General features: G+C 39.3%; 1 protein-coding gene across 1 annotated transcript in view; it reads right to left on the bottom strand.

The window, feature by feature from the left end:
• LOC146317552 (myomegalin) overlaps positions 1-21,917 on the bottom strand; it is a 60,964-nt gene extending 39,047 nt beyond the window's left edge. The window contains exons 1-8 of the mRNA XM_084732466.1: positions 21,740-21,917; positions 18,977-19,023; positions 18,784-18,851; positions 13,899-14,009; positions 6,180-6,256; positions 1,609-1,732; positions 1,362-1,519; positions 1,111-1,267 (exon numbers count right to left, since the gene is read on the bottom strand). Coding sequence (XP_084588592.1) covers positions 1,111-1,267; positions 1,362-1,519; positions 1,609-1,732; positions 6,180-6,256; positions 13,899-14,009; positions 18,784-18,851; positions 18,977-19,023; positions 21,740-21,789 — 792 coding nt within the window. The 5' untranslated portion in view covers positions 21,790-21,917. The remainder of the gene's footprint in view (positions 1-1,110; positions 1,268-1,361; positions 1,520-1,608; positions 1,733-6,179; positions 6,257-13,898; positions 14,010-18,783; positions 18,852-18,976; positions 19,024-21,739) is intronic.
• Positions 21,918-25,396: the final 3,479 nt, after the last annotated feature.

The following is a 25,396-nucleotide window of genomic DNA, read 5'->3' as shown; positions in this document are numbered from 1 at the left end:
TTTAATATTGTCAGTCAATTACGGCAGATTGTAAAACAAGAAGCTTGGCTTCTCAGCATTTAGACCTGCCAGGGAGCTCCTCCAAACCTCATAAATGTTCCCCATTCTGCTAAATCACGATAAGCACCCATATATATCAGTCGGGTTCTAGTACAACTATTCACCATTACTTACAGGCTAATCAACAGCTAGTAAATAGTGAATATGTGTACCTTAATTTAAAGTGTGATCAGAAACATGTACAAAAAAAGGGATGCAAACAAATGAAATCTTCAAAGAAATATTAAATGGTATCATGTTTCATGGGGCTCTACAAGTGTATCAGTACTTACACACACCTGCAGTGTGTGTATATGTGTGTGTGTGTGTTTGTTTAGTTTGTGTATGCAAATAGCTTGTGACCTACATAAATAGCTGTTAAAATGAGGTTTAGGAATGTCACACACGCAGCCTCGGGAGCCTCTTTCTGGAATAGAAGTCTGACCAGAGGAGACATGGTGGTCCAGAGGAATGTGATAATATTAGACGGCTCGTATAAATTGTGCAAGGCTGGACTGGTGCACCCTACATACATATTTAAGGGATAACTAGCTGATGCAAACAACTTTCAGATGATATTGAAGGATTAGAGAAAGAATATGGCAAATTTCTGTATGAATTTGCTAGGACTTAGCTGTAGAGATGCCACCTTAAAGGATATTTTGATTTTAGGTGTGATTTAAAGCCAAAATATAAGACCCTGGTGTTCAGAAATGAGTACAGCAGTGTTAAATAGGTTGAATCTCTATTTAATATATAATCTGTGGTTGAAGTGAGTTGTTTCCCTCCATCTCCCCCTCCTTCCCAGACTCAAAGCTCAGGCATTTTGCCCACAGGCTGCAGGGACACTGACAAGCGGCATAAATATAAAGCTAAGCCTGTCATCCCGAAAACAAAAGCCCACTGCTCTGAAAATACACACCCTGGAGTTGGAGTTCAGTGACTGCTGTTGGAGAAGCCGCTATTTCAATTTTGCACATTTCCTTAATCCCTGCTGACATATCATGGTCATTTTATGATACAGTACACATAAATATGTAACTTTAAAACTTCATTAAAGAGTGTCTGTACCTCCACATCCTTGTCCTTCTGCAGCAGAGATGAAGACAGCTCCTCCACCTGTCCCTCCAGCTCTCCCACCCTCAGTGTGAGAGTCTTCTTCTCTCCGTTCAGCTCTGTGATGAGGGCCTCCTTGGAGCGAAGCTCTTTTGTCAGCTCCTCTATTAACCTGAACACACACGCAGTCAGTCAGTGAGACAGAGATGTGGACTGGATTTGTTTGAAATCGGTGGTGGTTGAGCAGATTCCTTCGTGTTTTTCACCTGTCTTTGGTGGTGTTGGAAGGGGACAGGATGCTCGGAGGCCTCTCGTCCTCTGGGATGTCCTCCATGGGGGTGTCCAGGGAGAGGAGGGAGGCGTTGGAGTGTGATCCAGCCAGCGAGGCCATCCGCTCGGCCTCGCTGCGTGCTAACTGGGCCTCCTGGGAACAAACACACACAGTTATGTTTAATAAATCTGAGACACTGGTGAGTCAGTTTTAACCACACTGAAGGTTTGAGCAGGACGAACCTCCTGCAGGAGCTGAATCTTGGTCTCAAGCACTTGCTGCATGTGGTCGATTTCCTGCTGTCTCTCCTGACACCGTCTCTGCAGCTCTGCCTCATTGTGATTGGTTAAGCTCTCCGCTGTTGTGCTGTTCAACACGGGAAAAGGTGAGTAAGAGTTAGTCAGCAACAGTCACAAAGTTTGACACAAAATTTTAATGAAGGGTCCGAACAAAATGTTCAGGACTGTCAAAATAACAAGAAAAGTTTGAGTTTACTTGATACAAACACTCATCCCTTGTGAGATGAACATTTTTTTTTATGTTAAGTCAAAAAGTTTTGATTTTTGAGTTCACTTTTTAGTTCAGGGCCAATTAACAGCACATACATTGTCACAGCATATGTTTTGATAGTTGAATGGGCTAAAAAATGTTAGACAGTCAACTTATTGTTCAATAAAAAGAATCATTTACGTTAACACAAAAAAACTAGAACCTACTTTTTATAGTTTGAAGAAAACAAAAATTTCCTGTGTGTCTCTACTACATGTTGAGATAAGTTACGGTTGCCTGTTTTCACAGTAATAAAAACTCAACTTAAAAACTTAAATTCAGTCTCTACCACCTCAAACTTAAAATTTAATAGATATACTGGCAGTAATATCAAATATAAATACTGTGTCAGTTGTGGAACAAAGTAGCTCCAGCAGGAGCAGCTGCAGCTTTAAATTATTTATGTGCAAAGAAGAACTGAGTCTTAAGATTGTTGAACATGTTTTCTCAAGTTCAGTTAACTTAATTCACCTTAACTGGTTTCACAAAACTCAAGCAAGACTTTTAACTAATTATTCAAGAGTTAGCTTAAATTTTAAAAAGCAAAAGTGAAATTGGATTGTGGATTCGAAGACACAAACGTAGTCAGAGTGGTCAGCTTTAGAACATGAGGGAGACATTAGCGAGAGCCAAGAGACAATATGATGTCATCACTTTCCTGGCTGCTACGGTGCTCATGGGATATCCAACACCCGCCACTTATAGCAGAGATTAAGTAAGCTGCCTCGCCCACGGTGTAGGCTTTTACTGTCATGGTTAATGCCAACATATATTCTCACAGAAGGGATGTTCGCACGGTGTGAACGCGGTGAAAGGCTTGACGTAGACACAGCAGTGGATGTAATTACTGGTGTGTTCGTGGTGTCACACTCAAATCATACACACTGTGAAAGCTGAATATGCATGAAACATTTTAAACTTTAATCTGAGTTTCCTCACACACGTCCTGTTTCTCTGCGAAACGACCACATTCATGACGTAAACATTCCCCTTCACTCCTTCAGACTCCAACTGTGCGAGCATCTGTCTTTATCACTTAGTCAGTCAACAACGCCACCCCAGAATTTCTGCTCCCAGAATGGCGCACGCCACTCTGTCGCCATGAGTCCTCTTCTGGACCCTCTCGACATACGTTTTTAACTCTGTCCACCACATGCAACAGCTCAAATAACTGGGATATTTTGAACCAGACTGAGCAATGCAAATGTCTGTCTCATAGACAAATGGTCTTTATGTGTAGTGGACAAGACCTTCACCCCCTAACCGCCAGCAAGAAGTCAGGAGAGAGATGATGCAGTCATCTCAGTGTGTCGACAACACAAACACTTTAAACTACTGAGTAATTCTGTGAGGCTGCACCTTCAGGAGGTTGAGATTTAAGACACTGCCAGAAAAGGTTTGGAGTTCTACTATTTAACAATTATCTTGTCACAAAGATTTTTATGTGTTGTCTGTTTGCCAACGGCTACTGTGACTGAGCTGTTCTTCATCTTGGCAAAGACAGAAGTTGGTCGACGTCCAAACCACAGAATATGCAGCAAGTATAACAAGCAAGGAAACAAGCAGCAGTGGTCACTTTTCCCAGCAGAGGACTGTTGCTGTTCGTAAATCTGTGGTGACAACTGTAAGACTGATTATGTATTTCTTCCCACTTAATTAAAGCTGGAGTCGGATGTTTAATTTTGGTGTCATCAGGCAAAAATCCCATAATGACCTTTCAACATAATGAGGTGTCATGATTCCCCAAATCCACAATTTGATTGATTTTCGATTTCAAGGTCATGACTCAATTTGGTTTTTGATTTAGTATATTTGATCTTCTTCTTCTCCTCTTGCTGGGGAATCGTCCATAGAAACTGTTTGGAAAAAAAACACTTGACAGGTGATTGGATGAGTCAATGGTCACGTCTAACACGGGCTAACTTCAACCAATCAGATCAGCTCACCAAACTGAAGCCGAAGAAGAAGAGCAAAAACATCTTTTCCAGCGATGAAAGCCTTCAGTGCTGTTCTTTGTTCTTCTTTCAATGAAGAAATACACTCTAGTTGTGATTTAACTGATGCGATTGTCATATCTACACAAACCTCTTCAGGAGCTGCCATTGTTTGTTTGACATGAGTCGTTTCCGTGGATGCTTTGTGCTGTTGGCGCACCTGAAACCACGCCCACAGCTGCCAGAAGTCCCTCCAAAGATGCTGACTGGCTCGCAAGGTAAGGTTCAGGGTTTAGAAAATCTAGCCCATGACGGTAGGTAAGGTTGGGAAATGGTGATGTCCACATTGGAATATTGTGATGGACGATTATAGGTATATCTCTGTTGCATGCTTCAACAATAAAGCAGAAAAAATACAGTAGAGTTTAAAATAATTTTTATTTTTGCACTTAAATTTAGACGTGATTTCACTGGGCAGTAAATAGTGTGATTATATAAAATTTTTCCCTTAATAAAGCAGGTGTAAGGAGCTATAACCTAGCCTGTAGCATTTCTGCACTCACTGGCTGACATCCTTTATTCATTAGTTAGTTTAAGGTGCAATTTTTTTGATAATTTACTTCTATTGGCTTGTTGGTTTTTTTTTACTTGTAAATCTTTTATTGCATTTTAAGTGACAAGATTTTACTTTGCAAATGGAAAATGTACCGAGATTTGCCTTTTGCCAGGTTTTAATTTTGGACCCTTTCCCTCCTGACTCTCTTAGGATTTTAAATCATGATGTCATGATGTCATATCATCCATCATCCCAACCCTAACGTGACACTTTGGCCAATCACAGGTCGGTAAGATAGTCTCAAACTCCCAGGTCGTCAAATACGTTTTGGATGAATCCAAAATGTGGAATTTGAGGACCAGGAAATGAGACTCAATGATCATCTTTCTCCAGAATCACTCCTTGCATCTTCAGGTCACAAATTCAAATTCTATGAATTTAAAACAACCCTTTACAAGTGTTAATAATTTAAACCAGCACAGACAGAAAATTATTAGTTCAAGTCAGACATAAGAAAAAAGACTGAGTATGTACTTAAAAAAATACAAAACCGGCCTGACCGCTGTTCCAGGCGGAAAGCAGAACTCAAAGCCGTGCAACAATAACCACTTTACAGTCAGGATCATCTCTGCTGACACGGTCCAGCCACAAAAATAGAGACCAGTAATAAGAGCCAATTCATCCTTTCCAAGAGCGCCAACAGCTGGCCAGTGATGAACTATAAAGGTCAACAACCCTGACCTTTAAGCAGCATCATCATCTGTCCATTTCAGCAGTAACGCAGGGCCAACTGTTGTGAGGTGTAAGCCAAACATCTCCATGCAACCCAGTAAGAGCTCCATTTTCGCCAGAGTGATCTACTAAACTCAGTTTCAAGCTCCAGGAGAAGCCCTGCAGGTAGAGGACGACATCTGAATCAACGGTATCAAACATTTTCCTTGTTTTAAACTTTGCATAATCTCTATCAAATCACCTGAGACAACTCTTCTAACACATTTTTCTTTTTTTTTTTAGCAGAAATCTAAGACACAAAAGGGACTGGGTTTCTCTCACATAACTACCAAAATGCGTGGTAAAGTCTGCAAGATTTTGACTCTTTGTGAAATGTGTAGCTTCATGCTTTTTTTTTGTAATTTACCAAGGAGCACTTCAGCAGGGTGGACATTTAATATCATAGCTGCCTCGAGCTGAATCCCCTGGTTATAGGACAGTCCCCCTCATCACCGTGTCACATTTACAACACCAGCACTTTTGCAGCCTGTCCACAATAATCCTACACAAGAGTTTCGTAACATGTCAGGGGTTTAAGTTGTGGGTTGCACTCGCCCATCTATCTGAGTGAGTGTGTCCGTTATATGTGTGTGTGTGTGTGTGTGTGTGTGTGTGTTATCACTTTCAGCTGCTGCATGATATATGAGCTGTTAGAGATATGAGGTGTTACCACAGTTAAGACAGGAGCACGCAGCCAGCCAACACCCATAGATGGACGTGCATCTGTCCGCCAGTACACACTGTGTGCTGTATTAATCAAAACCACCAAAGACGACACAGTCAGTATCTGCTTTTCTTGTCTGCTGCTCGTTAGTTAAAGAGAGGATCTTTTTACAGTGTTTACAGAATTTAAAATAGTAATTGATTTTCAGTTAATCAAAATGCACGTACGTAATAAGAGATTGTTTTGACACCAATGTTCACGCCCTCAGACTGAGAAGCCTTTGAGCAGAGAGTAACTGCACATTAATAAATAATAATGATTTAATATTTGTGGACTTACAGGGCTTTATCCAGAAGCTGCTGTTTCTCTTGGAGCTCCTGCTTCAAGCTCTCTACTTCCACCTTCAGCTCGATGTTCTGCAACAGAGGAAAGCAAGAAGGTCAATCATCATCACACATCGTCCTCTGCACCGTCTCGCAACAGATAAATGACCTTTTGTAATGATACTGCAGTATCAGTGATAGTGGATGGTGACCAGTTACTATAATGTGCCTGTTAATATGATCGAGTAACCCTGTCAAATATTACAATATTATATAACATATTGAGACGTAATTTATATCTTTAAATTCTGCAAATTCATACAAAATAAAAAGATTTGCCATACTTGCACCAAAAATACTAAAAATGCCTTAAATTATTTTTCACCTTTTTAACATATGCCAAAAAATCAATTATAATTATCCAATTATTTTGTAAAGCAAAATATAATACGAACCAACCATTAATATCAACCAATAATATAATGACATCCATCCATCAATTAATTCAACTTTTAGTGACACAGAGCTAAAATAAATTAGTAAGCTAACAACAGCATGGTACATCAGAGCCTTATTGTTTTTATGTTATTTTTATTTTGTTTAAATTGTTTGTGATTCATAAATTGATTTTTCACAAAACTAATGCTGCTAGAATCATTTGAATAAAACTTAAAATGAAAAAAAGACCTGTCTTGTATCCTATTAAGTATTAGTGATTAATCAGTTATTGATTATTTTCAACTACTGGTTAAGAAAAATGCACATTATGTCCCGCCTGCCTGTCCCAGGCTCATTTTAAGTTTTATTTTAATGATTCTAGCAGCATATTAGTTATGTGAAACATTAATTTATGAGGCCTGAACAATTTAAAAGAACAGAATAATAAAACAATAAACCTCTCGCTCAAACAGCTGCTCTTGTCCATCTGTCCAAACAAAATGATGCAAAATGGGACATAATTTCTGCCATTTCAAGGCACTTTAGGAAAAAGCCTGCAAGCTCCAGACACACAGTACCTACAACATACATTATTGGTTAGAACATTTTTAACTGGCATCACAATACTCTTAAAATGCTGTTTCATCTGGACTTTAATACCAAAGCTTGACATCTGCTGCAGAGACAAACGATGGCTGAATCTACATTAGGATCATGAACATAAATCAGGTAATAAGAACATCTTTTGATGGAGTCTGTATGTCTGTTCTGTATCTCTGAGGTTAGCGGTTCTATATAAAAAAGTTGACAGATTGTGAGGTTTGTCACTGCTGAAATGTTCACAGGTGGTATCCTTCTCTCCGTCACGCCTTGGGCACCTTTCAGTGTCGTTTCCTCAGCCCTCACATCCCCTCATCACTCTGATCTCTGTGTCTGTGTCGTGTGAATCAGGGCCGCTGGGTGTTGTGTGTCATCAGTGCAGGACATCTGACCGTGCTGTCATGGCGGGTATATTTAGAGCTGGAGAATTCAGGGCAGCTCAGATACTCGCCCCCGGGGCCAAAGACTGAACTCCACAGTTTGTTTACCTGCTGACGTTTTAGGGCCGATCACGGGCTCTTACATCGGGCTGTGGGGGGGACAGAGGATTTCAACAGCGGGAACAGAGGGGCTCATTCTTTCCATTCTGACCTTAGAGATGAGACAGGACAGTTTATCTGTCTGTCTGTCTGTCTGTCTGCTGGACTCAAGTCAGATGATGCTCTCACTGGTTTTATCTCTTTCTGCCTCGCCTCTCCTGCCTCTTCTTCGTGCAGGTCCCGGTCCGCTGACCTTCCCCCGTCCCCTGCCAGAGAGCTTTATGTTTCTAACACTCACAAAGAGCCAGCAGGCTGCACGTGCACCAACACCTGCAGCCTGAAATCTACCCATAAACATATTCCTGACAGGCAGCATGAGGGCTCATCACACGCAAACATTCATTCTGCACATGTGACCAAAACACACAGTACTATTACACATTATACTGGTCACGTCCCACCAGACACTGATAAATATCCAGGAAAAAACACAACTAACTGCAACTAACAGTTATTTTAGTATAAATTAACTGTAAATATAAATGTGTAGAAAGAAAAGAGGAAGGCAAAAATTTATTTTAAGGGACATGTTGTGTTTGATAAAGCAAAACAGATGCATATTTTATTATTAACCTGTTTCTGTATTAATCGAAGAAGTAAAAAGAAATTAATTTTACATAATTAAAAATAACACTTGGATTCGATGTTAATTTTTTTTTCCAGAATTTTTGAAGCTTTTAAAAGAAAAACAAACAAACCTCATTTTGCTAATTAATTCCATTCAGATCAATTCATCTCTTAAGAGCTGAACTGTACAGTGATAAGTAGAAGCAGCAGGAACTAGAACTTATGTAACATACAAGCGGACACGTGCTCTGCATATCTAATGGGGGTAAATGGTTTGCCTCAGTGCTCTTATCATAAATAATGTAAGAGACCAGTAAGAGGAACATGTTCTCCTGCTGGTGCGTCAACAACTTGGCTTACAGTAAGAGAGACACTTCCCATCTTGAAAACAGCTCTATATATAGACACCCATCACTGCGCACCTGCTATTCTGAACCCTGCTGGACCGTCGGCCCTCAGCAACACGTCCCCTAATAACCAGGCTGAGGAAGAGGAGGGAGACCGACGGCGGCGCCTAAAAACACTGACAGGAGTGTCACTCATACAACAAACACACCTGTGACATCGCGACTGATACTGACAGGTATTATCATTTACTACAAACTCATCTATTCATGACGCTGCTCTCTTTGTAATATCCCATATTACACCATTTACATGCCATTACAGAAAAGGACTTCAACAGGAGTGGACGGCTGCAAAAGTTTAGTGAAAAAAAACTTATGGTGCTATCAAAAGGGCTAACGAAGGCAACCAACAAAGTTCAATTCAAAGGTACACAGGAACGACACAAAGCAAAAAATCCACTTAGGAGGTAAAGACAGAGGTTTAAATACACTAGGGAGGGGAGGATAACAAGACAAAGGTGAGGGCAAGAACAGGTGACAATAATCAATGATCAAAAGAGCGGGAAAACAGACAAAGACAGGAAGTAAATACATGGTATGAAAACATACCAAAATAAAACAGGAAGTAACTAAGAAAAAACAAACCATGACAGTGCAGGATGCTAAATATATAATTTTTCTTGTTCTGCCAATAAAATGTTATGAAACAGAAGTCCTTAAAGCCTAAGAGGACTGTGGCTGCAACTCAAGACTATTTTCATTATCGATTCATCTGAGGATTATTTTCATGAATCATTGATGAATCCCTTATCCTATGAAATGTCAAAAATTATGAAAAGTTTTAATTACAATTTCTCAGAGCACAAACTGACATCTTCAGATTGTTTATTTTGTCCAACCAACTGTCCAAAACCCAAAGAGTCTTCATTTACTGTCACAAATGACAAAAAACAAAACAAAACAGCAAAACCTCACATTTAAGTTGGCTTTTTTGCTTGAAATTTGACTGAAACAATTAATCAAATAGTTGTCAATTACATTTCTTTCAATTGACTAACTAATTAATCAACTAATCATTGTAGCTCTACACACAGCTATAAAAAAAATCCTCTAATTCATCTATTAATGGCACTGCTCATTTTTCCATTACCAATTTACATTTTATCACTTTATTTACATGAATAAAATCAGTGAAATGTGCCAATTTCAGGGCAAGATGCTTTGTTTTAGTAATCTGCAGACAATTTTCTTAACTAACTGATTTTTTTGTCTATAAAATATTAGAAAATCCTGAAATCACTCAGTATTTCAAGAAGACAAGAGACACTTTAACTGAAGAATGTTTGGCATTTTTGTTTGGAAATTTAAGATAATAGTTTATTGATCCCACAGAGGAGACATTCTGGATGGTCAATGATAAAGATTAATGGTTAATCAATTATCAAAACAGTTGCTGTTGTTTCAGCTCTGTATTTAATTCATACCAAATAAATCTCTATATTTTACAGTGTACATGAACTGACATGACTGGGATTAAATGTTTTACTGTAATAAACTGTACAGTTTGGTGAAGAGAAACCTACGAACACGTGTTATTAAATATGAGTGAAGTCAAAGGGACCCTTGAATGAATACATGTGATTAATAAATCATCGCATTCAAGCCTGATCTATAAATAGAGTCTCTGGAGCTCAGAGAGAGATCAGTATGTGCTCAGGACCGACGCACCTCGTCTGTACTGTATTACACTGAGGACGGGGACGCTGCCGCTCTGTCAGCCAGCAGAGCAACGAGCAGCTCAGGTCAGATAACAACCACCAAACAAAGATTTAGTCTCCAATAAAAAAGTGATTACATGATTAACTTTTTAGCCACTCACAGTGAGAGATTGCGAGGCGCCAGGATTAAACTCCAGTTGGATGTGTGTGTGACGTGGGATCAGTTTACTCAATCAGTGCTGGTATGCAGTGATTGTGGAGGATAAGAGTCAGGACGCTCAGGTCTCGTTCGGCTGGATCAAACGGCCGCTCGGTTTTTCTCGTGTGAAAGAGACGAGGGGATTTTGGAATGAAGCAGAAAGAAAGAGGCGAGTTTTAAATGCCACCTGGGTCGTGTGGACAAACAACAGCTGAACTGGGTCACCTTATTGTAGGTGGACACATACAGGGGGACATAAATGGACACACGCGCACTTAAGAGACGAACAGAATGCAAACGCCTTCAGATATAAACATGTGCATAGAAATGAGTCACACAGAGGGACAAGCGGGTCAGAAATCTACTTGCCCAAAGTGAATTTTCACTTGCCCCTGTGCAAATGGTTTTATTTATTAGTAGTAATCAAATAACAACAATTAAAGTTAATTGTCATATTTAATCTAGGGATGCAGTGTCCATAAAATGTCAGAAATTAAAAAAATCTCCATATTTGAAAGGCTGAAAGAAACATTTTCTGCCATTTTGCATGAAAAATTAATTTAACAATACATCAATTATCAAAATAGTTTAATAGTTAAATTCTTTTTTACCACTTGCCTGGTCAGGTAAGTTAAGTGCCGAGATTTACTGACCCAACACGGCAAGTGGAGAATCCTGTTCATTGAGCCCTGCTTATAGAACGATTATTTCCATTATCCATTTTTTAATGAATCTTCAATTAATCAGTCAACTGTGGAAAACTGTGGAAAATGCCTGAAACAAGTTATCAAGGCCAAAAATATTGTCATCTTATTTATGTATTTATTTTTTGCTTGAAATGTCCAGACACCAAAGTTGTTTATGAAGATAAAAAACAGACAGAAGCAACAAACTTCATATCTAAGATGATGGAACAAGATAAAGTTGGCAATTTTGACTGGTAAAAGACTTTTTTTTGTCAACAATTGTTGACACTTTTCTGTCAATAATTTAATAAATCAATTATTTAAGCACATTTTAAGCCACAGTAAGCAGCAACAACATATATATTTGAGTTTCTGTTCCAGTAACAATAATCCTGATCCTGATTCAACTGCATATCATTGTCCCTATGTACCTGTTATATAGTAATATATGAGTTGTATCTTCAAAGGTACTTCGTGGTCTTCGTGGTTAAATCCAACATCTCCTCAAAGTGCATCAGCTGTTGTCTTGGTCTGTCAGTGCTGCGTAGATGATGAGCGACGGGTCAAAGTCTGTGGGTTTAAACTTTGGTTTCACCCGAGGCAAACATTTCACTGTTTCAGGCAATAAAATGCTTCCTGTGGCGGAGCGGCAACCTGCTGCTGCTTAAAACAGGTAAAGAATAAGGTTTCGATTTTTCCACAAAGGTTTGCACAGGGAACAAAGAGCGACTGAACTGAAGAGCGCTGTGGTCACTGGGGGTGCAAGAAAATACTGATACACATGAATATCTTGATATTATGTTTTCTGATTTTGTTTTTTGTTTGTGCCTCTGGCAGTTAAACCCTCAACAGTGTTGTTATCTATCTTCACTGCTCTTATTGCATAAAAAAGTAAACTTTTTAACTCAGATTTTATGCATATGGTGGTGTATTGTTTATACTGTGACAATTAGATTAAAAATAGCGACATATACTTTAAGAAATAGTGATATATATTATTACTGGCTTTAAAGGATGCATTACAGTGATTTTTTTTCTAACCTGACCCACTGAGTCAGACACATTACTGATGATTATTTATCAAAAATCTGTTATTGCTGCATTATCAGTGCTGAGGGATTTGCTCCCAAATATTGTAGTATTTGATTTTGTCCATTTTACCCAGCCCCACCTAAAGTGTTAAACGTCTAAACACACAGAGCCATAAACGAACTTTACCTGCTTTTTTACAATGTAAATCTGGAACTATCTGATAAAAGCAGGGAGGCACCAATCCAACTTTTTCTCTCACACTTCCTCAACTCCGGGTATTTTGCCAGTGATCTGATAAGTTTGTTGCAACTACAATATATTTTTCAAATAAGATAAGAGCCTAAGACTGCTGTGACACTAAAGACTGAGTCTGTGACCCAACATGACTTAATGAATGTACCTCAAGCAAAAAGGCAGTTTTGTGAGTCACCGAATCTATTTAGTAAGGTCAGTATTGACAGTGACACATCTGCAGATAAAAGACAAACAAAGAAACAAGAATATCAAACTGACCACAGAGTGTATGTCAACTTTTTTGACTAAAAAAAACCAAAACTTTTTGCTACCAGTACCAAAAAAGTAATGAGGTCTCTCTCTCTCTCTCTCTGTCTCTCTCTCACACACACACACACACACACACACACACACACACACACACACACACACACACACACACACACACACACACACACAAGCTTTTTTGATAGTCATCATTTCAACCATTTTCCATGCAAAACAGTCAAACATTTGCCGCTTTCAGTTTCATAAATGCTGTGTTTCTTTGCCTTTTATGACAGTAAATGAGGAGTCTTTGGGTTTTGGACTATTGGTTGGACAAAATAAGTAATATGAAGATGCCACTTTGGGAAATTCTGATAAACATTTTTTTCAGGATGTTTAGTTCCAGCCATGCATTCAATTATGAGTCCACAGGTGTGTTTCATTAGGTCTCTATAGGTATCCATAGTTGTAGTTTAATCTAGTGTAGTGTCTCTGGGCTGTGGGGTAACATTAAATGAACACCAGTGTTTCTGCAGGGCTCAGCAAGTTAAACTTAAGATTTTTATGAATGCAATTTAGTATTTCACATATTTCACATCCATTCTGGCAAAGTGTGATGAACAGCCTACAGTTTTTTTTCCCCCAACAACACATTTACAAGTAAGGCTGAAGTTACATTTAACTTTATAACAGTAATATTCACATACATCAATTTTTAAGAACTGTCAAAATCATATTTAAGTAACCCAGAATAAGACAACGATGCTCAACAAAACAGACACAACCTGGATTGCATTAACCTTCCTGAGGAAAGAGCAGGTTAATGTGTAGTCCTGCATATCTAAGAACAGGCACTCGGTAAAACAAACACAGGTCACATCACCTCAACCAGACCAGCTGGGTCAACAGACAGTGGGAGCATCTAACAATCACCTATTATTATTGATAAAGCCACAAACGGCCTCTTGATTACCTAATCAGGGACAAATTCCTCAACAAAGCAACATCGATGATGTTTGATCATTTTGTTATCAGTGAACAACCCTTGCTCACACACACAGAGTCCCATTGATCACCAGCCAATCAGGTTTCCTCACACTGTACTCACCGTGCGGTAGACATCTTCGCTGCTCTCCTCGTACTTCTGCTGTATCCTCTCCTCCAGGAAGTAGATGCGGAGCTTGAGGCTGAAGTTCTCCTTCTTCAGGTCATTCAGGTGCTGCGACAAAGTACGGTAACCGTTAGACATGACCGTCACAGAGCACCGACACCGCTTGACATGTCCGTTATGGGTCAGAAATAAAAAAGTCGTCTCCGGCCTCTCCGTGTCGTGTGGGAGTCCATTTTAAAGGACAGAGACTGTCAAGGCCTGTCCTGGTGTGAGAGTCTGGTAACCGTTAGACATGCTACCTCCGTCTCCAAAAGAACATCATATACAAATTATATACAAAGTGGCATCCAGGCCTCTAACAGGCCACCAAACACACACTAAAACTAACACATTCACACACACACTCACACACACACACACACACTAAAGCCTATAGGGGTGTTTGCAGTGCAGAGGGCGACTCTGCAGCCCAGGCGGTCAGAGATGCAGCCATGTCAGCTCCATGGTGAGTTCTGGTCTGCTGGGGGACGGGACAGGGGCTTATTTTACAGGAGGAGACATCCCTGGAATCCCAGACTGCCAGGGGAGATGGGTGGAAGGGGGAGAGGAGGGGAGGAGGAGGGCAGGAGGGCTGGGGGAGGTAAGAGGCTCGGGACTCACAGGCAGTTGTGATATGAGGGGAAATCTCACCCCTCTGCTAAACAGGAGCCCCAAAACGAACAAACAGGGACATGAAGAGAAAAGAAGGGGGTCAGATGTGAGTCCCTTTCTGTCCTTTTCATTTTGTCTTTCACGTGCACTGAAAATAAACGCCATTTGTCCTGTTTTATGACTACCCCACCTGTTTTTAATACATTTTTTGTGGAGGTCAGCTGGAGCCCTGTTCACACTCAACTGAATGTTATATAATCACAACAGTGACTCACTTTCATTTAGTCTCTACTGAAGACAGGGACATTCATTTTATTTTTGATATTTTGCACATGTATTTGGCTGCTTTTGTGATAACACTCAGGGTGCTAATACGCTTAACAAGTTCATCGAGCTCAGAAACACTTCCAAACTACGTGTTTCTGAGCTTTCGGAGAGAGACACTATTTGGGAGATTTCACTAAGAGGCACGTTTACTCTTACTGTTTCCACCTTCTGAACTCAAACTTGGGGTGGGCATGCAAACTCCACACAGACACGCCATTTCTGAACCTGGATGCAAATCCCTCCTGACTTTCTTGCTGCTTGGTAGTTAAACTCAAGGACCCCCACAATAGATGCCATGGAGCTCACTTTGAGAGTTTTAAACTAAATTAAGTGCATCATAATAAATCAATATTAATCAGTCTATCAACATATATATAAATATATGAATACTGAGTGTCAGTGTAAAAGGGGTCACTCATAGTGGCAACCCAACAGCTCTCCTACAGAGCTTTTTTTTGTCCCTTTCAGTGAACTGTTTTAGTAATAAAGTTAGGAAATTTACCATTCAGTCTCTACAGTCTCAGTGAATTCTATTTCTAGCAGCAGCAGTCATGCAATACTTTCAATACGCAACGTTTCAAGGACTTTCTTCATACCTGAAGAAGGTCCTCGACTAAAACGTTGTGTATTAAAAGCGTTCTTTGCTGAGAATGTGAAGACAGTGTGCGGGTGTCTCTTTTTCTTTTTTACCCACACCACTGATGCACCTGTCAAAAAGACCTTTCTGGTGTGCAAGAGATTTTTTTTTGACACAGCAGTAGCAGCCAATTCAGAGGAAGAACCAAACATAAATGATAAAACAATTGTAAGTATGTATGACTGCATCTAGTCTAAAATGGCAGAAAAAGAGTTAGCAACTAGCAACTAGTGGAGACCAAAGCAGAGCAAAAAAGAGAGTAAATGTTGAACTTGTTCCCTGTGTCTGTTAGTCATAACAACTTTATGCTGTTTTTGTGCCTCCTATTAGCCAAAACCCAAAAGCAGCATTTTACTAAGGCAATGGAAACGTCACTGAGAGACCGTGAGGTATTGTTTCCTTTTTTACACTGCTGTTACTTTTGTTACAAGCACTGTATTACTGCGGGGGGTGAGTCGATATCATCTGACATTTCACGCACCTACACAGTCCTACGCACAACCCTGAATCCACAATATTCAGTGATAGTTGTACATTTGAGCTTAAATTCAGAAACTTCCCTGACAGACGCATGGGGAAGCAGAGGGGCTGATGGGAGCGGGACAGACAGGTGAGTGGAAAGAAGCTGGATGAAATAGGAGACCTGGGAGCTGTGAGCCACAGTGCTATTTATAGGGAGGCGTCCTGAATCTCGCAGAGCGGAGAATCCCTGAATGTCCCTCAGAGGCCTGAGTGAACAGGAAGGAAATGACAGGCTCCGCTCGGTCTTTCTGATCACCAATAATAAAAGCGACATCCTCGGCTAAAAGAGCATCAATAATTAAACGACCGAGACGTGTCACCAACGCGGTTACGTCATTATTAGCTCTGGAGGCGTTCAGTGAGTGTGTCCATTAAGGTGTCGCGTTACGTGCCGTTGCTAAATAATTCTGAGCAAAGATAGGACAGGCGCCAAGCAGAGACTCCACACAACTTTAAGCATGACATGTACACAGTGTGTGTTTTTAAACTCCACACATGACACACGCACACACAATCTGAGCTCCTCATCAAAGACCAAAATAATTAGGAGTAAACGTGTGCGCAGTGTGTGTAGGAATGTGTTTATTTCAGTGTAAAAGTGACACATCCAAGAATTGTCAGCCGTGTAAGTGACTCCGGCTTCGAGCGGGGCGCCGCCTCTCAGAGAGTAACTTCAGCTTTCGTGACTGGTGGGTGACACCTCCTGTTTTATCAGGGCTCAGCAGCACCTCCAGAATAACATGAAAGGACTGTCAGTGGTGGAGACTTTTCAAATACCGTTATAGTGCCTCTGTTATATTCTGATCTTTTCTGTGTCTGAAGCACTGACGGTTCTGGAGAGGAGCATTTCTACACACTATATTCTGTCATATCGCCCAATCCTAGAGGACACTACTGATTATAAATACTTTAAGTTCTAGATAAAGTTCCCTGAGATGCATGTTGTTTGCTCCACAGATAGATGAACAGATGGAAGGATACAGTAAAAGGAAAATGGCAGATCAGCTGACCGACTGACTGACCTGCACTGTCATGCTTAATGTTGCTCTGCAACTAATGTGGCAATGCTTTGATACTTAAAAGGATTTTTTTTTCTGAATATACTTAATCAATTTCTTGCCAAGAGTCTGAAGAGAACATCAATAACACTGTAATGTCTGAGGGCTAATTATGAAGTTAGAGCAGGGAGGCAATTAGCTTAGCGCAGCATAAAGACTGGAAACATGGGGGAATAGTGAGACTGCCTCTGTAAAACAAAGGCTGACTACAGCTCCTTTTATACTGGACAAAAAAAAAACACCCAGTAACATCTGTTTTTTGTCTTCAGTGGGACAGGCTACAATCGGCATTCATTCGGGGGTCAAATGACTCTGCAGTAGTCGCTATTTATCAGCTCCAGCTCCAACCAGCAGTGATGGAAACATGACATCCGGTGTGACTCGCTAACTTTCACCCCGTCTGGCAATGGAGGCTTGTCACGCTCGTCTATGACTGTTTGTCAACTCAGTCCCAAATTCCATCTGTCTGCGTTCAAGGGGACTCGCACATCGTTCCAAATGAGTTTTCCACCTTTACAAAAAACTGTACATACTTGCTTAATATGGTGTAAAAAAGTATCATCCTAATTTTGCATGGTTTTTTTCGTTAGTACACAGAGACATAACACACTACTTTGTGTCACTATATGTGCTGATATGCTAAGCTAACCCCTTATTTAATCTACACACAGACTTGAGAGTGGCATCAATCTCTTGGCATGAAAGCAATTAAGTGTTATTTCCCAAAATGTCAAACTTCTCCATCGAATTCATCTCTGTTGGTGCCTGTGAATACTATAAGATTGTGTACCGTTATCCGCATATCCATCTTAAATAACAAAAAAGTACACATTCACTTAATTTAACAGCTACATACAATGTAATGCTGCTTGAAGAGACATTTAAAGAAACATTTCAGTCATCAAATTCAGCATTTTTATGTGTTCCATATTGGGCTTACATCCAATCTTTGTGATTTTATTATTACCAATTATCCAATGACATTTTTCAGATTCATAATCTTGATGATTTCTCATAAACTTCAAGACATTTGCATTGTTAAATTTAATTTCAAGTTAAATTCAGAAAGTGGGGCATCACACTCAAAGATCCTGCAGTTTGTAGTGAGTCAGTGCCTCGTTAAAGAACATTCAGCAGGATAAATGAGCATGTACTGGTTTGGGTCAGTAATGTTCTCCTTGCTCATTGCGACACCCCGCTGTCAAACATTGAAAGGGATATTTAACATAGTCTTTTTGTAAAATGTGAGCGGCACTTTAATAGTGCAGCACAGGCTCATGAGAAATCCTAAAGTGGGCCATCCTGCAGCCAGAGGCAGAGACGCCAACCAGCAGGAGGGTTCAGGGTGTTTTCCATCTAACATCACCAACTGCAGGTGTCCTCCTTCTCTATACAGCAGTTTAAAAGTATATACTCCAGAGAGTTTGATGTGAGCACAGACTTTTTAGATTAGACACTCATCTCATCATTCAGTGATCTGATCTCTCATAATGATCCTCCTGCATCACAGCAAACCAAATCAGCTCATTACTTCTTGTAGGAACACATGGAGCCACAAGATGGCACTGTAGAGTGTAATTTACTGTGCATGTTATTACTTAATAGAGTATTATCTATTGTGCTGAAGGAGAAATGAAGTGTGGCTCACATTTGGCTCAGTGAGAATTTTCAAAATAAAAGCTCTCACCTGTTCAAACTCCTTGAGTGTGTGAAGCTGAAGGGGAGGAGAGTTGTCTGTTTCATCGCTACACAAATCTGAGAGGAATAAAAAAGAAAAATCAGTAGATAATCGTGGAATTAGCCGGCCATGACAGCTGTTCATGTTTTTACACAAGACTAACTTTTTTTTTGCTTTTTGTTTTTTAATGAGAGTCGTGTACCTGTCATGTGACTTGTGATCTTGGATGAAGTCTCCTCTTCCACAGCACTGTCCAAAGAAACAAAGGAAACAGCATGGTCAGCATATAACACACACACACACACACACACACACACACACACACACACACACACACACACCTGCACAACACACAAGAGAGAGGAAGAGTGATAAAAAAAACAAGAACCTATAGCAGCACATCCTTCAAAACATTTCTACAGCTAATCAACACCTGCAATGATTAATCAATTAGTTGTCAACTATTAATTTTATCTCTTAATATTTTTGGGTAATTATTAAGCAAAAAATTTTTTCGGTCTCTTTTGTCTGGTAGGACAGAAACTTTTTATCTTTGGTTTGTGGCCAAAATAAGAGATTTGTGGAAGTCATTTTGGATTTGCAAAATTCTGATAAACATTTTTCACCATTTTCTGAGATTTAATGACTCAAACAAGATTAATTAGATTAACAGAGAAAATGACAGACGGATCAATATCGAAATGAAAGCAATGATTAGTTGCTAATATCATCCGAGATAAAATTGGACCTTATTAATCCCGAAGAACATTCTTGTGCCACATTGCTCCAAAATTCAAAGAGCATCAAATAAGTGAGATACAAACTTAAAATATAAAGTGTATAAAGAGTAAAGGAGTAACGAGATAAGCTTTGTTATCCTGAAAAGCAGATGGCTCCTCTGGAAATTGAAAAGCCACTTAGATCTTTTCACTGTAATGGCCATGATCTCATTTGCACCTCTGTGGGGAATTGGGGGTCATCAGGGAGTCCCAGCGGGGGGGAGGGGGGGGGATTTGGAGGGACAGGAGGAGCCACTGAGGGTCAGAGTTCATCTGAGCCTCTCAGGCCTTTAGTACAACCCAACTATCTGCTGTACCAAACACAACTGGGGGTGTTTACATCACTGTTGTAATCAGTTAAATAATTATTCCCTTAATCTGGTTATAAACAATTGATCAGTGCAGATTAGTGTGTGCAAACAAGTTGAATGATTTGCAAAAATGACTGACAGATACACTACAATAAAACACTGACAGACCAGAATGGAACAGAAGCATTATAACCCCACGATTTAGTCTATTATTACCATTATCACTGCACACGCTCAGTAGGACTGTTTCACTGTTTCTGGATGTGCAGTTGTTTCTGACTACAAATTTAAACTTACATCAGTCTGATCTCTTGATTATTGGTTAAAAATGAACATGAGCAAACGATGCTAATATGGGTGTCACTAACTAGCATTCAATATTTTATCATGCCTGCCAGATTGGGGGCAGTTGTAACAACAATTTACAACAAACCTACAATTGCCGCCAAGCCACATATCCCAGTATAACCCCTTTGTTTGTCTGGCTTGACAGATACTACTAGTCCTGTGTATTGGCAAGAATCTGGCAATACAATACAGTATAAATAATATATTATGATATTTTGCAATACTGTAAGTAAGGTAGGATGTACTGCTATTTGAATTAAAACATTTGAATTTTAAAAAATTACTTTTTTATGTAATGAGAACAGGAAAGATAACATTAACCACTGCCACGAAGGTTTGCATGTATCACAATATCACGATAAACTGTTCTGAGAATCGATACAGTATCACAAAACATTATTTATTAGTATGTTTTTTGCCCCAACTAAGGAGGCAATTGTAACACTATGACTTCTTGCATTAAATTCAATTTCATAGTTTTATCCTTACTAGTTAAAATATATTAATTTAATTATTTATTGTTGCACATATATATATTTCTTACATCAAAAGATTATTGGTGTATTTCAAGGAGTCTTTGAGTAACGCCGGAAAATTTAAAAAATGTTGCAATTGCCCCCGGTCACCCCTACTCCTCCTTTCCAGTCTCCTTCAGTATAAATTCCTCTGACAGCTGCTCGGTCAGAAAATGTAAAGACAGTTGGTGCATGCCAGAGGTTTACAAGTTCACCAGGTGGATAAACAGTTCACGCGCTGCATCTATTGTTGGCGGTGGTCGTGGTGCCACAATCACATTTCACCACTGTTTTCTTATTGACAAACAGCAGGAGGGATTTGATGATGCAGTAACCTTCATACAATCAGAATCTGGACTGAGGGGGGCTGCAAACACTCAAATAACTGAACACTGTATTTAAGGGGAAGCGTAGGTTGTGACTGTTCAGTGAAAGTCATTATGTTGTCTTTCTCTCACCACAATGTCTGAAGGAATTTAACCTTATTATTACTTCTGGGGCTGCTGAAGCTACATAAAGTGTCTCCCGGGCCCTAATGCCCAAACGCGTAATTGGGCCCTTTAAATATTTGCTACTGTATTGCAATGTGTCCATTTGTGCCAAGTAGGCCAAAAATTAGCCTCGTGACGCGCGTCTTTATCCACATAATGTATCAGAAAATCTTATTATAATTACAGTAATAAGGATATCAGGTGCAACATGGCAGTCAAAGTCAAAATTTGTATCGCCCGTGGCCTCAATAGCTTTATGAAGCGATCCATGAAGCATGCAGATGGCTACTGTAGTGACACAGCCACGTCTTATGTGTGTGAAAAGGCCTTTATTACACCGGAGGATGCGCGACCGCTTTATGATAAAATGGCATATGATATATAATAACGGTTTAATAAGAAAAAGAAGCGGTTTAATAAGGCCAAACCTCGGTGTATAAGCCCGGGTCGTGTTTTGTTAAATACCCAGTGAGCGCTGCGGTGTTTCCTCCCCGCACACAATCGACCAAATGCCGCCTCACCTCTCAGACTCTCCCCAGATCTGCTCTGGCGACGATGAGCTCCAATCCATAAAGGCTGCTCCTTCAGTCAACGGGCACCCATGCCTTCAAATCACCAGTCCATTATTCATCTTCAGATCAAATACATCCACGCAGGAGCATGTTTTCACGGACGCGGTCGACGCACCGCTCTGGTTTGGTGTGGATGGATGGATGGATGGAGGGGGTGTGTGAGGATGCGCGCCCTGACAAATGAAAGCAGTCCCCCCCATCCATCCCACAGAGCAGAGCGGAGCCCCCCTGCTGTTCACCCAGCCCACCGTCACATGAGCTCAGAGGCTTTTCAAAAGTTAAAAACGCTTTCTAAGAACACATCCTTCAAAAATAATTATCTTATCTATTTTCCCACTTAGTCTGAAGATAGCTGGTTCTTCCAAAATAAAAGCACCACATTCATGGTTTCATGGTAGGGGGAGACTGGGGACGGTTGCAACACTTTTTTTTTTCATCTTTCTCAGTCACTCAGACTATTTGGACAAGAACAAATCTTCATATAATAACTTATATCTCTGTTAATTGTCTAACTGAGCATGTGCAGTTTGAGTATCATCACTCTGGCATGTTTCTCATTGGCGGAATAAGACATGTTGCAAACATCCCCTGTTGCAACCGTCCCCAGTCTACCCCATACAAAAGTCTGATAACTGGCCATATATGAACATATACATTCTGGGACATGTAATTAATAATTTCATATTTATGGATATATTTTAGATTCAGATGTGTGTTTCACTTATATTTAGTTAAATATGCAGCAAAAATATGGTGACGTGTGACATATGTGCATACAGTATATATTCAATTATTTATTTTCCACATATTTGGATAAATTAAAATATGTGGTAAATGCATTTGTTTTGCATTTATATGCATTATAGATCTATATTTTAAAAAGCTGTGCAATATAGGCTGCAGCCAATCATTTCATTTTAAATATTTGATTTACATATTAATATGGTGATGTCTTATATTTTTTATAAGGACACTATAAACACTTTCCCCAGGTAATCTAGCCTACTATTCCATTTTCAACTGAGACTGAATATTTATCATGTTATCATGAAGTCCTGCTCTTTATACCCTGACTTATTAATATATTCCCAGACTGATTTTCCTCTTCTTTTCCCTCAGTAGTGCATACAGATCTGGAGAATTATCAAGAGCTGAATGCATGATTCAGATATGAACAAATGATAAAAAGCAATATTTAGATCTTTTACTAAAGGAGAAGCAGCAATATCACACTAATGTGTTACACAACATCTGCATGAACAACATTACCAAACCAAAAATAGATATTGTCAGAAAAAAAGTACTTGAAAGTAAAAGTACTCATTATGCAGTAGAATGACTGATGAAAGACTTTTTCTCACAGATGCATTAATATATAAGAAGCATTTTTATGTTGGTGAAGGTGAAGCTAAGTTTAGTTTAGTGGTGAGCATTTTAATTTGTAGAGATGCCTCAAATTAACTTGTAACTGTAACTGTAAAACAATACTACAAATGTTGTGTAAAGTATAAAGCAGCAGAAAACTGCAAACAGAAATACCAAAGTGAAGTATGTTGTTGATAAATGGATACCAATGTCTGCTGACTTCTTCCAACTGCAAACAGAAAATCCTTGTATGTTTGCAGATGGTTTTAATCTCATTACATAATCATGGTGCCTCTAGTGGCATTTAACTAACTTAACTTTGCTTTGCATCCTTCAACATAATCTTCTGAGCATCCCATGATTTACCTGAGATCTCACTCTGCTGTTATAAAGCTGCAGAGGCTTCTGATTATTTCATCTATTTGAAGATAGTGGCATTGACCTGGGGGGTCCTCCCACTCTAAAAGAGTTGGGGGATTAGGGGGGGACAAAGTTAATAAGATTATGTCATTGTTTGCTTTAGTAGTTGGTAGCAAGAGGACGTGAAGAGGGACACAGCTTTAGTAATCTTGTTAGAAGCAACAGAACTAATGTGTAACTTTGCCTCAAAATAAACCAGATGGCTTTAGATGAGTGGTTCTTTGCTGAGTCTGTGGAGCCACATGAGAGTGATGGATGACATCATTACTCTGAGTTTATAAAGCAACCAAAAATATCAGGACTTGATTCACATTTACCTATTTACTGGAAATTGGTTTTCGCTTCTTTAAACCACCTCATTCATACCAGCTTGAAAAGACTCCTGTGATTCTTTAACATTATTAGGTTTGCTGCCGCGTAGCTCATGGGGACAGTTTTACCAATGGCGCCCTCTTCTGGGGTTTTTGAATTTTGTCACTGACCTGCTTTGCAGTGGTGGTGGATTCAGGCAAACTGAGGCAGGGGCTTGGTGTGTGAGCTGGAGCACACACACCGTAAACTTCACGTTATGCTTGACCTTGACTTTTGTGAGCACAGATGGTTGCTGAATAATACTTCTTGTGCTACAATTAAAGAGGGATAATAAACCATAAGGTGACTTTCTGTTTGTATATATACATAAGTGCATCCAGAAACAAAAAAAAAAATGCTGTATTTTATTTGGGTGAACTGGATCTTTAACCCTGGGTTTAGCTTTAACCTGGTTAAGATGAGGGTAACTGTCACCTGCAGCTGCACACTTTCAGTATCAGACAGCTTGTTTCAAGTATTATGTCCTTGTTCTTATGGGCATGTAACCAAATGATTCAGAAATGAGCAAATAATACACTCTGAACTGATATGAAGTACCATTTTATCACAAGGCCAGTGGTGGCATGTAAAGTGCATGTACTTGTACTTTTGAGTACTTTCCATTTTCGGCTGCTTTATTAATTATTTTCTACTACATTTCAGAAGGAAATATACTTTTCACTCTGCTACATTTCTTTTTAAGGTTATAGTTATGTTATAATAACTCATGTTAGATGCCCGTGTAAAACATGATGCCTTCTGCAGTGGCCCAATGTGCAAAAACATGTTTAAGTACAAAGTTCAAATTATGAGGGAGCTCCCTCAAAAGTTTACTTTGAGACATTTAGGAGAGCCATACAACACAGTTTATTTACAGTGTTATTTAAGGTTATATTTCTTTTCTTATATTTTAATTTTCTTTCTTTTTTTTTTTTTTTTTTTACTTTTTTCCTGTCATATCTTCAGCTTCCACTGTCAAATAAAGGCAAAAGCCTGAAAAAATAATATATATATATATAAAAAATAATCACAAATTATAATGTTAAAAACAAAATGACTGAAATAAAAATCTCCTCCTGCTTCTTTTAAACTGTAACTTTGATTGGGAAAATGTTAAAGATAAACTTGTTTTATCTGATTTTACGGTGACTCCATCCTGGTGGCAGCCATTAAGAATTAAGATACTGAAATCTTCTTGCTGATATTCTTGTTTGTGTATGTAGGTCATAGGGACTGTTTCATAACCATATATAAAAACTTTAACCACGGTTTAGACCTGTTTGCATCATGACTTTTTTTGCAATGAGGGTTATGCAGCTTTATTTATTTATTTATTTTTGTCCACCACTGGCTGCTGTTGGTTTGTGCATCCAAAAGATACTTCTCACCGTAGATTCTGGTTCATTATCATTTCCAATATGATCATTCAACTAATCTGACACATCCTGGAACTGACATTTTGTTAATTTT

The sequence above is a fragment of the Lutjanus erythropterus genome, chromosome 12 (assembly GCF_056507025.1).
Source record: "Lutjanus erythropterus isolate fLutEry1 chromosome 12, fLutEry1.hap2, whole genome shotgun sequence".
Taxonomy (NCBI): domain Eukaryota; kingdom Metazoa; phylum Chordata; class Actinopteri; order Lutjaniformes; family Lutjanidae; genus Lutjanus; species Lutjanus erythropterus.
This window is presented reverse-complemented; position numbering and strand designations above follow the sequence as displayed.